We start from the raw sequence: 16,680 nt of genomic DNA on the forward strand, positions 1-16,680 counted from the left end.
ATTTTTGGCTGCAAAGCATAAAGGTTTCGTCCTGTGTTCCCTGTGTGCCAATTGTGTTGCCTTTTTACTATTTGTTTTTGCTTCAGATTTACTGGGTGCATTTTGATAAATAAATTACTTGAAATTGTATCTTTTGTTTGGACACAATTTTCTTTCGAGTTCATTCTTTATATTGTTTCTTTTATCTAAATGTTCCTGATCACCCCTGATGTCAATGTTTTGTGTCTACATAATGTTTGATATACATGGATATGATTTTGAATAAAAAATGTCAAAAACAACAGCATGAACACATCTTCCTCGTGGGTGACGCTGTACCACGTGACTGAGTAGGCTTATTTAAGCCCCTGGCGCGGGAGTCTCAGCGAAGAGAAAGGCAGTCCCCACCTACGACATAGTGTTTCCTATCAACGGTAAGGCGATTTATCTACTACAATAGTGCCTAAATGTAATATTTTTAACAACCGTGTATTAAGTGTTTCTGTCAGCAACAGCAACGCGTTAGTTTCCTTAGCGTTGCTCTCTTAAATCATCTTGTTTTTTAACGTCTTTGGTGACCTTTTTGTAACTACTTTTCCATTAGAGCTGGCGACATTTTTTTTTTAAACGTGTCTTTAAACAAGCTAACGAGGTCACATTACATGTACAAAGTCTAAGAACAAATACCGCGTTTAAAGTATAACTTAACTAAGCTATAAACGTTAATTCTAGTTTTGTAATTAGCCGTTTTGGGCAGTTTTGCTAGGAGGTTACTCTAATGTGGGTAACCTCCTGTACGTTTTCATGTGTAGTGACGTGTTCATGTTTTCCCATCAGATCTCTTGTAAGAAAATGAATTTCACTGGAAAGATGACCCCCAGCCAACAACAGTCTGATGAGAATGTACATGTGAGCAAATCATTTGTTCTGTTTTCATTTTACTTAAAAAATCTATGAAATGTAAAGCGTAGGGTACAAATGGGGTAACTCTTCAAACGTGTGAATGTCTAATTTTCAGCTGGTAGATTGCAGTATCTGTGTGACCAGAAATGTTCTCCTCGAGATCAAATTTATCAGAAAAAGGGGATCCTTTTACCCCCCCCCCACCCCCCTGAGTAAATGGAGCTATTGCCCTCAGACTCTTACAATATAATTTTTTTTTTTTTAATTCAATAAAATGTGAGGTTTCAAAGGCTTGGTTTCCTTTGCTTCTGCAACTTAGCCCATTAGTTTTTGTCTGTACCTCCCAGAGTAGTTTCAGACTGTCTCCCTCATAGCAGAAACTACTGTCATGAGACTCCCATCAGTGTTTTGAGGCTGTGGCCAAACATTAACTGAGTGAGCATGTTGGCTGCTCTCTAATGAGTCTTGAGGATGAACTTTCCCATGGCTTTTGCCCTGCCCCTGTTTCAACACCTGTGTTGCACATGGCAGCAGCCGTTGTTAGTGTTGTAGGCCACCTCAGTTATGCCCTCTCCCATGGTGACAGTGAAACTAAAGTAAAGCTATGCTAAGCCATGGTGAATGGAGGCTTTGAAAATGAGAACACGGGTCATGTTGTTTTCCCGTGTGACTCGATTGAGTTTCCCTAAACACATCTGAAGTGTTTACGATCTTGCCCGTTGTTAACCATTCTGATCTATTCAGCTGTAAGGTAACACCTGTTTTTTGTCATCCAGAGCTTTTTCAAACCATCTCAGATGGCAATGGGTCCTCCCAGGCAAAGACTGCAGGTCCTCCAACCCTTAGCTGGCAACAAAGATTTGGGAAGGTCAGCTGCTCAGGTATGCAGTGGCTTATTGCAGGAATTCATTAATGTAGTTTCCTTTTTGGAATTGTTATTGAATTGTTCCCTGTAACATTTAATCGTATAAAGAAAACCTTATTTTCTCTTAGGTTGGAAATATTATTCCCAAACGGAAACTGTGGAGCTCAGAACAAACTAGAGGTCCAAAGAGGGTGAAGGTAGAGGTCAAATCTACACAAACAGAAGAAACTCAGTGTTCGACAGATGGCATGACCAGTGAAGCATATGATCTTATGGTCGTCGGTATGTATTTTTAATCAATGCACTTGATTTAATCAAATTGTGGCATCTACCACAGATGATTCTCATTATATCCTGATCTTACTTCTCTCTCATTGCAGAAACTCCTCCTTCCAACTACTGGAAAGAGACAGCTGAGGAGCGTCGGAAGGCCTTGTACGTTGTTCTACAGGAGAATAAGAAGGTGAGTTAATCGGCGAGAGATGGCTAATGTTTAGCTGGAAATTTACTTGTTCCCACGCTCCCACTGACTTGAGTCAAACTGAGCTGGCTGCAGTCCATCAGGCAGTGGATTTTGACGTTGTTTTTCACCATAATGCAAATAAACCAGTTAAAGTTGCATGTAAAGAGTTTTTGCAGGATTGTTGCCTCAGTATCTCATACAATAAAACAATTTCAAGCATGATGTCAAGCTCAATGGTTTTATTTAAATTTTCTTTAGATGCACAAATACATTGAGGCCAAAGAGGAACAGATAACACAGCTAAAGTGTGAAAATGAAGAGCTGCAGGTGCTGGCACAGCACGTACAGTACATGGCAGATATGATTGAGGTAAGCATACTCGTATTAGAAGTCTGTAATGTTTGGTGAGATTCTCTGACCGTACTGGTACATAAACAAGTTCTTTTAAAAAATGTTTTACCCTCAATTTCCTTATACTTAAATCAAATGGAAGCATCACAATATCCAGTATATTTAAAGCCCTATTCACACTGGACTTCTTGCTCTGGTGCCCACATTAATGAGTCTTCATGCTGTAGTGAGATGAGGTTCAGTAAAATGTATTTTGTTAACTTGACATATTGCATCTTGTCTTTTTTAGAGGCTGACTGGGAAGAGTCCAGACAATATGGAGGAACTGCAGGATATTGCTCTTGATGTGGAAGATGATGAGGAGGATGATGCCGACTCTGATATCAGTCATAGTGACTCGGTGGAAGAAGAGCCCTCAGACCATGAAGAAGAGCCCTCAGACCATGAAGAAGATGAAGATGAGACCTCAGACCATGATGAAGAGACCTCAGACCATGAAGAGACCTCGGACCATGAAGAAGCTGGACCTTCGTCAGAGCAGGATTAACTGACACAGCTCTTCTCTGTCATGGGACTTTGACCTGCTTATACATGTTTGCAGATTTAGGCTAAAGTTTTCTTTGGCAGCAACAAGTGGCCATCCATTGACTGAATTGGCTTTACAAAGTAATTTATTTACTCGAAACTGAAATAGTTTTAAATGCCTGCAATTTTTATATTTTTCGGCCTTTAACAGACGGGGGCTTGTTTTATTGGTTTTGATTGAGAAGTTTGTGTTAAAAAAGAAGCCATTGTAGGCCTTTTACACAGCAGACCTTTTTGGCAGGTCACAGTAGGAGAAGCGCAGGTGTGAGTAATAACAAAGGCTGCTTTCCATTAGTGCTGCAGGTCCCCAGTAGGGTGCATTGGCTTACTGACACACTTGACCAGAGCCATTGTTGGTGTTTTTGGATAAGTCGCAGCACGGATGACTTTGTTGCAACTGGTGGACTAACACAAAGCCCTGCAGCTCCACCAGGTACGCTGTCGGCTGTCTGATGCTAGAGAAAGGATTTAGGTACTACCCAAACCCCTGTGGGGTCTTTTCCTTTGACATTATAACTCAATATGACACCATGTGACTGAAACCCCTGTGCTTTTCCTACTGTGACAAGTTAAGCCTTATTGATTTTGCTACCTTCCTGATTATATGTGGCCTGTACCATAAAGTGTTTTGGTTTACACTGTAAAAATGTTATCCTTATGGCACAGCTCTGTACGTAATGCCTTGTTAAAATAAACACTTTTTCTAGGAAAAACGAATCTGTAGTTCTGGATCTTGACTTATTTTCTGTCTGTTCACATGCAGTTGTATGCTTTAAACTTCTGTTAAGTATACATTGACCAACTACATTATTAAATGTTGTTTTACTGTTATATGGGTTAGCCTCTTGTGCAGTTTGGTGAAAGTATATTTAGCTGATTTCTGTATGTTTTAGCATTAGAGTAAACCATAGCCCTTGTAACACTTCAAATAAAAGTACTGCAAAGGGTGAACTCTCCACAATTCAACAGAACTGAATGCATTATTGAACCTTTAATTCAGGGTACAACAAAGCAATATACTTCATCTTATCACTTGGTCTAGAAAGACAACACTTAACACAAATGCATTGAGAAGATACAAACTTGGACTGCATCTGTTCCATTTTGAAACCTTGATGCAAGATTCTTAAATCATATCCCCTCACTGGCTTTAAAGGAGGTCAAAGTCCCTAATGAAAGATATCGGCTGTTAAGCCTTCAGACTCCAGAATATATAATGAAGGTAAACATGTAGCATTTTTGTTAGAATAAAGATGTGACTCTTTTGTACTTTTAATAACAGATGGGCAGAACATATGTTGAATTGCCTTTTAGTATGGGAGCAATCCTGATCACCCGGAGTGGACGCTCAAAGAAAAATCTGCTTTGTCTATGGTGCGGATCAATCTGCCACCATGTTGCAGGAAAGGCTTATTGATTTTTCTCCAATAATTAATTGCATTCACTGCCAGCTGTGGCCCTGAGCTGTTAGCAATGTTATGGCAGACACACCTTTATGTAAGGCTGCACTGTGAATCACTCAGACACTGTCGCTCTGGAAGAGGGGGTTGGGGTACGTCTGTCAGTGGAGTGTAATAGTTTGTCTTTTTGGAGGGAGTAGTAGAGAGTTGGATAGTAAAGATGTGAGGATTGTTGGTAGGAAGAAACATGGGGATAGAACGACAAAGGAAAGAAAGTTACTCCTCTCCGCTCTCCTGTCTTCTCAATCCATCCGTTCTATTTCAATTCTCCTTCTTCTCTTGATAGCCCTTGCCTACGTTCCTTTCTTCTGTCTTTTCATCTTCCCTCCTTAGCCTCTGTCCAAACCTCTTTCACCGAGGGCCAAGGCCGTATTCATGGAGTCAACATTGGGGTGGACCAAAAATTCAATCAAAATTTGAATACAAATTTCCTGCCATTCTAAAGGAAAATATATAAAAATTCACTAACACATGGGATACTTTAAAACCTGTTAAACCCCATGCCCCTGCCTGTGGGGGCAAAAAACAACAATATTCACGAAACTGTCTCAGGCATGGGCGTAGGAAGCATCCTCAATGTGGGTGGGACAATTTGACGGGGGGTGTGGGCAGGCGGTGGACCTAACCTCCTCTAGGGGGGTCCGGGGGCATGCTCCCCCGGGAAGTTTTTTTTTAAAATGTTGAAGTTAAATGCATCAATCTGGTGCACTTTGAGAGCAAAATTAGGGACTAAATCTATGGATACATCTCTCAAAACCATATGAAACAGATCTGAACAGATTTACTTTTTCTTTATGCATATTTTACAAATCACTCTCCTTTTAAACTGTAGTATGAGTTGGAATTATTTCATACCTGTTATTCTCTTATTTTGTATTACTATAATGATCATATAAAGGTGTACCTTGGAAATACTTGTTTTGCATCAATCTTGATAGACGGTACTTATATGTTATAGTTTGGATTCCTAAAGCTTTTAGTCTACTATCCCATCATTCAAGGGTGGTTTTCACTATAAGTAATGGTTTATTTTTTGGACGGACACTATAATTTACACTTTTTTACTATGTTCAATCTGAATTTACTTTAAAAACATCTATATTGATTCTGACTTTTTCTACATCCAACTCACAGGTTTATCATTGTTTTGAGAAAAAAGATTATTCATTTACCCATTTTAGAAGTGAAGATATAGTCAATTGTTCTGGGAATGTCATTTTCGAGCCTGAGACCTGAAAAACAGGCTTGGGGCTTAACTGGTTAACATGTTTTACCATAATGTCTAATTGTGCATTGTATTACATCGCCCTATTTTATCTAGTTTAGCTTTTCTTGTTTCGTTGTTTGTAATGGCAGAGATTAGGGATGAATAAAGTACAACTATAACCATAATCATATTAAAGCATTTCAATCCATAGAAAGGTCTGTGCCACGCAATTTCAGTAGAAACAGGAACACTTTATTGCCCTTTTGTTTTGTTGAAATACTATTTCATAATAATTGTAGAGTATTTATTTAATTAATTCTGGCACCTTTGGTATTCCATAGATATCACACATCACAGTTTTAAATCTTTCCACACTCTACAAATGACAAAATAAAATAGAAATAATCCACATGAATAAATATGTATTGGATTACATCCAAAACGACACCGTCATTTTCCACATAGCTGACACTAGCCCGCCAAACCCTGGCTAGCAACTGAAACCAGCTAGCCCACAGCTAGTTAGCTACTATTCCTGAAAAGTTCAGTTTTAACATCAGAACTACAAGTTACTTACACAAAGAAGCTAAACCGGAGGGTTCATTAACATTACGAAATAAAATAATATAGATTACTTTAGGGCTAACTAGAAAAGATACCAGAACTGATGGAGGGCAAATTAAAACATGACTGACCTGCTTGGAGCATCAAGCTAACTGAAGCTGGACTCAGACGTGCGACAGCGAAATACACCCCCGGGTACAAAATAAAGGTATGCATAAACAAACAAGGCAGAACCAATTTACATATGAAAAGAATATAGGGGGATGTGTCCCCCCCAATGTATATGGTGAATTCGGCCCTGCAGACAGATATACAAAGGGCTGGGCCACTCGCTGGAGGTATATTGCCTCATAAGTTAAGTTTTAAGTCAGCAAAATGTATCAAATGTAGGTAAATGATGCTTGATACTTGAAAATGCCTTAACGTGGACCTATCATGCTATATTTGAATAATATAGTATAGGACCATACCTACAGTATATAAGGCATATTTATACTTTTTTTTTTCAAAATACCAAACAGATCATGCATTTTAGCCATTCCTCATTTTGCTCAATTTGACATTTTTTAGCTCTGTTTTTGCAAGGGCAGATTATGTGAGAACAGCACCATCTACAGGCCTGGCATATGTACTACAGCGTCTCCAGCGCTTTCGAACGGCAATGGCCGTGGCCGTCTCCTCCTGATTGGTGGAGTTGGCCCAATAGCCGTAGCGCCACTGTCCTGACGTCAGGACAGTGTTCAATATGATGAATTGGAAATGGGGGACCCTGATGTAAACAAGACGAAAGTCTTGGTCTGCATCCCCTTAACAATTGTATGTTTTGAGCTGTACTGTACTGTACCCAATATACAAGCTGTTAATAAACTTTTCAATCAATCAATCAATCAAATCTGGATCAGTTTTTATCAGATCCGTTGCAGCCCATTTTTTAGAGATTTGGGTATGGAGGAAAATAGAGAGGGTTGTGTTTTCTGACACTTGGTGAGTTCCCTGGAACACCGGGGACACATATTCATGTATAAAAGACGTACAAAAGTGCATTTTGCATGATAGGTCCCCTTTAAGAAAAAAACAGCCTATATCACAGCTCTACATAGGGCTTCATTTATTTTGTTGGCAGCTCATCCCTCAGTTTGCTTATAAAAAGGGGAAATATGAAGGGTAAATAAGTTATTGGGCCTTTTTTTTGATCAACTAAGATATGTTAGAAAATGTTTCCAACTTTAATTGACTATTTATTTGAAAGTGGGCTTATTAACACATGAATACTACTGTGTAATATATTTTTACATATATATTTAAGAAGTACAATATAAGACAAGCACAAGTTTCATTTGTGGGCCGTATTACATTATACTTTTAGAATTAGCTGAGGGCCGATTCAAAATGGTCCGCGGGCCGCATTTTGCCCCCGGGCCTTAGTCTGGACACCCCTGCTCTACATCTTCATTGCCAATTATTTTCTATTGTCTTAAACCTATTTTCGGGGCAAAAAATGAATAACTCTAAAAATCAACAAAGTAAAAATGAAAATAAGATTTTTGGATTTCATTTATGTATTAAACTATGGACCATGATTTCCCCCTAATATTTCATCTGTAAAATAAGACAATGCTAGCCAAATTGTACATACATTGGTCTTGTCGAACATTTAACACTTTCCTTTATGTTAAAAAATCCACAATTTCAGAGTTTTAATTATGCAAAAATAAACTTTATTGCAACGTATGATGAGCAGAGTAAATACTGCTAACCACAATGGAGAATGGTATTATGCAACTTAATTGATGAGTAAGGAAGCTGTTGAGCACAGAAACAGATAAAGAGTTCAGTAAAGTAGACCAGGTTATTCTTCAAACCAGGCGCTAAATAAGAATAGATGTGCAGATTTTGACAACTTGCACTGTGTGGTATACAGGAATTGAACAGCCGTAAATCAACTTGAAGTAAACACTAGTAAACTGCAAGTTTGTAAAAGAAAGTAGCTCACTCAAAAATAAACAAACAATGAATGAGTGAATGGATAAAATACTTTAACAAAATACTGTAATGCTATTCACATCGTGGAAGAAATAAAAGTAACTCTTAAAATATGGACACTGTTTTGCAAAAGGCTGTATAGAAAAAAAACATCTTCAGCTTTTAGTAACAACTTCACACATTTGCAGATAATACAAAAGAAAAATACATTTCATAAAAATATTACCACTTGCTTTTTTTCAATATGGCTTTTGGGCTGTGCAGTTAGAACCAAACATCGAGATTCATATATTATGTGTTCGTCTTATTTTGAAGTTGTGCTTTTAAAGGTAAGTCTGAGTATTGTGGCCAAATGTTGAAATGTTGAAAAATACATTCTCCTTTATGAATTATGAGCTCTTATTATAATTTAAAAATCAATTCTTCCTTTGGTTACGTAAATCTTAAGTAATTAAAAAAGTAAAATGTCTAATATGTTTGGGACCTTTTAGGGAAAGGAAATCTATAATATTATTAGACTATTAGCAAATCTTAATCTTCAAAATAATGATTCATCTAATATAATTCCTTCAAAATAAACTCCAATTAAAGTTAAGCATGGGATCATTTGCATCGTAATAACAAGGAAGCTTTTTCAAACGATTAACAATATTTCAAGTACTAGACCTGATTCAAAATAGAACATAAATATACATTTCATATACATAACAATGTTATCTGCACTTTTACAGGATAACGCCAAAGAATATTAGAAGTCAATAATAAATAAGGTGTGTGAACAAATGTGAGTTGTCGTCGTGCACTAGCACAAGACTCAGTAGTACAGTTACAATGAGAACAGGTGGAGTTAGGCGCTTACCTCGGGTCAGTTTTCCCACATCACAGTTGGGATGGAGGGAAATAAAACTGACCGAAAACATAACCCTTCATTCTGCAGCTTATCAGAAGAAAAGCTTCATTTCTAATCCTGCCGTTACCTCACATACTGTAAGAATGTACAGTAAATGTATTGCCCTGGAGTCGCTCTGTACCTGGTAGGAAATTAGATTAACAAAAGAGTTTCTGTGGAGACCGGCCTGCTCGAACACATCAAGGCTCAAATGGTCAGCGCTGACTTAATCAAATGTCTTCTTGTGTCAGCTAGGTGCAAAAGAGTCATGTATGTACAGAAAAATTGCACTTGTTCAACTGCAAGTATGAGGAATCTCTGATATAAACCGCTGAGTGAGTGAAACGTGGGCACTGTGTTCACCAGTTTCCCCATTCAGTTTCTACTTTCCCTCCACTGAAATAAACCTAAGGTCAAAATCCTTTTAGACTGTAAACTGCTGTTAAGGTAGGGCTTTTAAACCAGAAAATCACTTCTTCTTCGAAAGCCATTCTCAACGTATTATTGCCTCCCTGCCATAAAACGCACATCTTCCAATTGTACAAGAATCCCTGAAACACAAAATGGAACGTACTAGAAAACAGAACCAAAAATATCCTTTGAAAACAAGTGCATACTGCTGTGTGAAATATGCCATATCTACATGCCTAACAACAGTGCACATCTTCCGAAAGTGCCAGAAAGCATCTCTTGTGATAGACAGTGCTTATACAAAGATCATGGTTAGTATATTGCGTGAAACAACTGACTGTGCAACAATCGAGATGATTATAAATCAGTGAGTATAAATCAGTGAGTAAGTGATGTTGTGCAGTGGTTTGTTGACTGAGCTTGTGTGAAGATGCATTTTTCAAAAATCTACTTTCCACGGTCTTTAAAGTAGCTTTCAGCGTCTTTGTGTCCACTCAAATTTGTGCTCTCCAGTTTAATTCCGCGTGACCGGTCTGCCTGGCTCAGAAAGCAGGGGAAGGAAAGGGGGGAGTGTAGGGGTGTGTGAGAGTGGAGAAAATGGAGGAACGAGGAGTGTAAGTGTGCGTTCAGGAGGCGTTTAGGTTGTGTGTCCTCTGTGGTTAAGACCGTCGTGTTAGTTCCTTATAGGAGGCAGTATCAAGAACAGTGATCTAATGTGGCGGTGTGGAGATCCTTAAGTCTGCGCCAAAAAGCAGATCGAGAAAGAGATCAGTCACTGAGCAGCCATGTGAAGTGTAGCTGTTCTCCGAGGTCAGGCTGAGATGTCTTTTGTGATGTTTTTCAGTGGCACGGTGGCTCAGAAGGCAGTGGTGACAGCGTTTCCTCGCCGCGTGCCAAGGCGGATGATTTCCCCCGGCACCGTGTCCAGCTGCTCGTACGCCAGCCGCCCCTCCTCACCTGCCACACACACACACAAGGGTCATTATAAACACTGCAACGCCAAGCAGCTTTCAGTGAAGACAAATGACCTGCTACTAAAGATCAACGCAGTAGAGATTGATTTTGCAAGAGCAACTGAAGTTAGACACGAGAGCTTTCACATGATATTCACAAAGTAATTATTGCCATTGGTTCTGATAGTTGAAATCGCAAATTGCCTCAAGACAGCAATCAACCAAGAGAGGAACAGACAGAGAGAGGGAGTGAGTGTGAGAAAGAAAAGGGATGAATGCAATTACTTTTATAGTTTATGAAATATACTTATTTCTGGCAAAAGACTAATTAATTTTAAATTATTTGTTTTTAGCATACAACAACTTGAACATTAAGCTGGGTATAAAATGTGCTTTTTAAATAAAACAGCCTTGCCTTACAAATGACTTTTTAGAAGGTCAGATCTGGTTTGCAACCTCGGCATATTTATAAATATGCTGAAGAAAATACATTTGTCTTTGGATTTAACGAAACAGACAATATTAATGACTTTTTAAAGGCATGAGGTATTGTTTGTGGCAGCTGAAACAAAACTCAAGCTGAGCAACATTAGTTTTTCCATTAATGTGTTACTCACCAAATGTGAGCAGGGTTTCTATGGCGACATGGCGTAGCTCCTCATCAGCTGAGTCACACAGAGCGACCACCGCCTTGATGCTCTCTACTGCCTACAGACACACAGAAAGAGTAGCTAAATGAATCACAGTCAGTAAATGAGGGATTAATGATTACAGTGGCCATCTTACATAGACATATTATTATAACATGACAAAATGCGAAGCTATCTTTGAAATAGTATCAGTAGCTATAGTACAGCAGCTCCATATCCCCACAGTATCACGTCTGTATGCATGCTGTTAGAGGACACTGACCTGCAGACAGCTGAGAGCCGAGCAGGCCGCCCTCTGGCTCTGAACTCCAGCCTCTGACAGCGCGTGGGTAAAGCACTCCACTGCCTGTAGACACAAACATTAAAACATGGCTTACAGCATCTGTCACAACTATTTCAGATGTTGTTTGCCTCCTCACACATCTCTCTAACAGGCTCCTTTGCTCGATCACTACTCACTCTGGTCCTGAAGTGGCTGTTTGATGCAGAGCAGAGGTAGTCGGCTGCGGCCTTGTTGACCCGGGGGTCCTCCGCAGTGAGCAGGGAGGCGAGGGCCCTCAGGGAGCTGTTTCGGGGCCACAGCGAGGACACAGGCACCGCCTCCAGCTCTGCTACACACTGAGAGTAATCCCCGCTGCATAGAGCCTCTGAAAACACCTCTGGGTACGAGACACACACACACGTCACGAGATTTAAACCCAATAATAATACTAAAATAGTTTTCAGTACCGATAATATTTTAGGTTAATTAATTATTAGATAAAATGCTAATTAAAAAAAAGTCATTGAAACTATCTATATCTGTTTCCAAGCTGATGATTTGTCAGAAACTCAAAGATATTCAGTTTATTATGATTTTAAATAAAAATACAGGATATCTCCATATTTGAGAGGCTGAAAAGAACATTTTTCTCAGATTTTTATAATGAATAATTTCAAAATAGCTTGTTTTACATTTGTGGAATAATGGATTAGTCGATAAATGGTTGCAGCTCTAGTTTAAACATTACTGTATATAACCTGTAGACAGTAAAGCACTGTAGTTTTGTGAATGTCTCCCCACTTTTGCTCACCTTCTCTGGCCAGATGCAGCAGGTGTGTCTCCATGTCCTGCAGCTCATGCTGTAAGATGTAGCCGTGGAACTGAAACACGGTCAGGACGTCCTGGGAGAGCTCAGCGGCGAGGGGACAGTGAGCCGACACCAGATCGCTCCTGTCCACCATCTCACCCACTACCAGACCAATCACTGGAGAGAAAGAGATCAGAGGTCAGGGAAAATTGTTTTTAGCCAACTGGAACTGCACTTGCAGGGATCTATGAAATATTTACTATGGATTTACTATTCCATTTAGTCTCTTTAATTGTGTTTTATTTAGCATTTTTAGAACCACATTTGAAACTTGACATATTCTTTATTCTTTGTCTGTGTTTCTTTTTCAGTTTTTATTAGATAACCTGGTTTTAAATTAGTTACAATCGTAATTTACCGGCACACATACCTTAATAAAGGTCCATCTTATCTTATCTATATTTATGCCGATATGCGTATGTATTTATGCGTATACATGTATACTTTGGTGCAAAAATCACTTGCTTTTTAAGTGCCATGTAAATTAAATACATTTGAAACTAAGCAGCGACAATGATTTAATCTTCCTTCAGGGAGACAGTTCAAACAAAATGAACAAATCAGTTAAAACCTAACAGTCATTACTATTCCATTTTGCCCTTCGGCTTGTTTACAGAGAGAAAACAGAGATGATGAACCTGTGTCGGCGCTGTGTGGGTGTCTCTCCTGCAGCACTGCTGTGTAAAGCTGGTTCATGTGTTTGAACACTCGGTCCAGTGTGGTGTGGAACAGTCCTGCAGACCCGCTGCATTCTGACCACAGAGCCATCAGCTGGGGCCGCTCTGCCAGGCCCGGGAGCACTGAGGGAGAGGAGGACAAAACCAAGGTCAGACGCTACAAACCCTCACATCAGAGAGTCCCTTCTGTTGTGAAGTAATCATTCTTTATAAAATACTAAAATAATAAGTATAACCAGTGTTGGTGAGTAACTACAGTAGTCACATGCAAATGCATTATGTAAAGAAATTACAAGATCAATTTAAAATTTGATCCGTTACAGTTACTGAGACAAATTACTTGTTAAACTATTGCTACTAAACAAAAGGATGGTGAATATTAAAAGGGTTATATCCAAAGTTATTCTTTCCAGTAACAATATTATAAGTTGTTCTTCTATCTTGTTTAACGGCCGTGAAATTATCAAAAACAGTTATCAAAAATAAAAATCTACTAAGTGACATTACTGTGTAATCTGTAACTATTACATTTCAAAAGCAACCTTCCAAGCAAGAGACAGCGTGGTATAAACTCTCAGATTACCTTTCTCAGATGCACTGTTGCACAGTAAACACACAAAAAAATAAAACAGTTTTCACGTGTTGCTACCTACCGTCAGCAGCAGATGTAATGGATCCCAGTTGGTCCGCACTGAGCTCTGACAGCTCTTCTAACAGCTGACTCTGGGCGGACAGTTTTAGTAGAATACTGCGACGCTGCCACAAACCCAACCCGCTGCTCAACAGCTGTCATTACAGGAAGACAGAAAATACATGATGCAGTGAACTGTTTCATATCTAACTTTTACTTTGCATGTATCATTCATACTTCAAAAACATCTACCTGAATGAGGTGATTGCAGTACTGCAGGTGGATGACGATCGCCACGTCCAGGTTCTCATTTCCTGTGGTGAGCGGCAGGGGGCTTCCTGCCACGCTGTTGCCAACCCCGGTGTCCTCTGTCAGGGCTTCACTCAGGTGACCTCTGGCCTCTGGATGCTGGCCACTGAGACACATACCAAGAGTCACCAACAGGGGGCAGCAGCAACACACAGAACAGTAATCAATTGCACTAAAATGGATTTCAATGGGGTCCTGCTATGATGCAAGATAATTCAGAATTTCTATCAAATCCTTTAGTCAATGAAGAGGCAGGCATTCAGTTAAATTTAAATTATTTAAATAATTCTGGATAATTGTTTGTGATAGCCTTACAAAAACATCTTGTTTCCATTTTCAGTGCAGACACTTCCAATAAGCAGTTAAACCTTATTATACAACAACATGTACTTAGTGTAAATGTCTTTCCCACTCACCCGATCCTTTCTCCATCAGCATCAAAGAGCGGAGACCTCTGTGGGGGGGTGCTGAGGATGGTGTTTTCGTCTCCAGTGTCTTCGTCATCAAAGTCGGAGGTGTTGAGGAAGTCGAAACTCTCCAGAGCGCTCTCCACCGTCAGACTGAGGCTGGACGACCGGCTCCTGTGACCCGGGAGGCGACACTGTGAAGGAGAGGGGGGAGAGAGAGGGGGTAAATACTCATTCATTTATAAACTCTTTACCATTTCTACTTTATCACTTTTAGTGACTTGTTACTTTCCTGTATGTAGAACATTTGAATTATTATCTTCTTTCTTATATATGTTTATCTATATTACATTAGATATTTTCTTAATCAATTATATAATAATAATAATAATAATAATAATAATAATAATAAAAAATTGTATTTGTAAAGCACCTTCCATTGCTAAAAGTAATATATATACTTTAAAAAAAACAACACAAGTTTAATAAAAGGCTTCTTTTTTTTTTAAAGAAAGGTTTTTAGGCCCTTCTTAAATGAGTCAGTGGTCTGTGGAGTCCTCAGATGAGGAGCAGCTGCACATATATAATAATTAAACGCCATTTTATTTATTTATATGTTAGCCCTATATTTAAGCTTGAAGTGGTTTAAGTCATAAACTCTTATTTAATTTAACTTGTGTGATTTCCCCTATATCCATAAATATTTGTTCATTGTTGGAGGGTGCCTAAGATCCAAGAATGTCCTGCCAATGACTGCTTTAATGTAATTGTTCTCTTCTAACCTGGAAACAATCTAAGATTTCCTAAGATCTTGTACAGGTATACGTGTAAAAGGGAGACAGAAAGGTTCAGTCACCTTGAGCAGATCCTCCAGGCGCATCACCTCCTGCTCCAGGTCCTGCAGCTCTCGGCAGCGGTGCGTCAGGGCCTCCAGCCTCATCAGCAGGCTGTGGATGGCCTCCTCCAGGCTGCTCTCCAGGAACGCTCTGCTCCCCTCGCCCGCCCAGCTCGGACTCCCCCCTCCCTCCGCTGAGCTCCCACCTGGCGACATGATTTCCGAAGAGGTCAGCCTTCTTACGAGCTGCCGGGTCAGGCTGCCCTCCTCCTCTGTGTCCAGTTCCACAGGTTTCAGCTCATCGGTGTGATCTAAGAAAACGTCCTCTGGAGCCACCGTGCACAGCTGTCCGTCAGAGCAGAGCGACGCTGAACCGCAGTTGGAATCAGAATTTCGTTGCGACTCCGTGCGCTCCCACTCTGAGTCCTCTGCCACCTCGGCTTCCTCACTGGCGAGGCTGGCACTGGTGCGCCGACTTCCTCTGCTAGCCGTCTCCCCATCCTCTTCATACTCTTCCTGCTCCTCCTCCTCTTCTTCTTCTTCCTCCACTAAATGCTCCTCAGCAATGGAGTCTGCCCTTGTAGGCAGGATTTGCGTCGACGATAGGTCTATTTCTGGGGGGGGTGACTGTGATCTCAGGGTTGGACTGGCCGTGGGAGTGGGAGCTCGGGGCCGGGCTGGGCGAGGAACCGGAGGTGTCCGAGAAGGTGAAGGAGAGGCGCTTACACTCTGCCACGCCGCAGCCGCCGTTCTCAAACATGTCATCTGGTAGAGTGGACTGAAGGGACAGACAGCACAGTCAGTATGTGTCACAAAATAGATTCATAGCTTCAAATCAGTGCACTCGAGATGAAAAAGTTCAAGAGAAAGTTGAAAAACAGATTGCAGACACTACAAATCCAGTCTCACTCCACTTTTCTTTCTGAATTCTAATAACCAGATCTAACAACCAAGATCGATCACACTTAGGTAACAAGAATACATGCAAATACACATGCAAAGAGTGCATCCTGCAGCCCACAGAAATGGACAGGACAAGCCCCAGTGTATCCACACCAGCAGAAAAGACTACATCCCTATTGTGTCAATGAGGAAGGGGGCACACAAAGTCAGGTAAGGAGGGTTGAGGGGCCGCAACACACTCACATAGACCTCCAGACTGGATTTGGGCCTTGGCCGGAGAGAGGCCAGGTCACCAAACGAGCGACTGCGCCTGAGCTTCTCTAGCAGGGTTTCTCGGAGCATGTGCAGGAAGGAGAGGCGCTGGCGCTCCACGGGATATGGCCGCCACTTCTTTACACAATGCACGCAGGCATTTGGGACAAGGTGTTGGGTATTCGAGTGAGGGGCAGGTGAGTGAGATGCAGGAGGGATGGATAAACGTGTAAAGTGGGACAGAGTGTGGGTAAGGGGGTTTTGACGTGGAAA

At 40.4% G+C, this 16,680-nt stretch overlaps 2 protein-coding genes across 2 annotated transcripts in view; one reads left to right on the forward strand and one right to left on the reverse strand.

Annotated features, from left to right (window-relative positions):
• Positions 1–366: 366 nt before the first annotated feature.
• On the forward strand, positions 367–3,863 carry gmnn (geminin DNA replication inhibitor). Its single transcript, XM_034124283.1, has 7 exons — positions 367–413; positions 817–888; positions 1,659–1,763; positions 1,876–2,029; positions 2,128–2,210; positions 2,469–2,579; positions 2,851–3,863. Exons 2-7 carry the CDS (start codon positions 832–834, stop codon positions 3,106–3,108), a joined length of 768 nt encoding a protein of 255 aa, XP_033980174.1. The 5' UTR covers positions 367–413; positions 817–831; the 3' UTR covers positions 3,109–3,863.
• A 4,199-nt stretch (positions 3,864–8,062) lies between these two features.
• The window catches only part of ripor2 (RHO family interacting cell polarization regulator 2), a 55,206-nt gene continuing 46,588 nt past the window's right edge, over positions 8,063–16,680 (reverse strand). Inside the window, 12 exon segments of the mRNA XM_034124819.1 lie at positions 8,063–10,617; positions 11,231–11,321; positions 11,526–11,609; positions 11,723–11,922; positions 12,337–12,510; positions 13,032–13,193; positions 13,724–13,856; positions 13,954–14,116; positions 14,427–14,611; positions 15,274–15,873; positions 15,875–16,030; positions 16,399–16,545. Coding sequence (XP_033980710.1) covers positions 10,517–10,617; positions 11,231–11,321; positions 11,526–11,609; positions 11,723–11,922; positions 12,337–12,510; positions 13,032–13,193; positions 13,724–13,856; positions 13,954–14,116; positions 14,427–14,611; positions 15,274–15,873; positions 15,875–16,030; positions 16,399–16,545 — 2,196 coding nt within the window. The 3' untranslated portion in view covers positions 8,063–10,516.

Source organism: Trematomus bernacchii, unplaced genomic scaffold (assembly GCF_902827165.1).
Source record: "Trematomus bernacchii unplaced genomic scaffold, fTreBer1.1, whole genome shotgun sequence".
Lineage (NCBI taxonomy): Eukaryota > Metazoa > Chordata > Actinopteri > Perciformes > Nototheniidae > Trematomus > Trematomus bernacchii.

Coding starts and splice junctions, on each gene's coding strand:
- gmnn (XM_034124283.1), top strand. CDS start 832: ATGAATTTCACTGGAAAGATGACCCCCAGCCAACAACAGTCTGATGAG. Junction 889..1,658: donor AGTCTGATGAGAATGTACAT/GTGAGCAAATCA, acceptor TTTGTCATCCAG/AGCTTTTTCAAACCATCTCA. Junction 2,580..2,850: donor ACATGGCAGATATGATTGAG/GTAAGCATACTC, acceptor TGTCTTTTTTAG/AGGCTGACTGGGAAGAGTCC.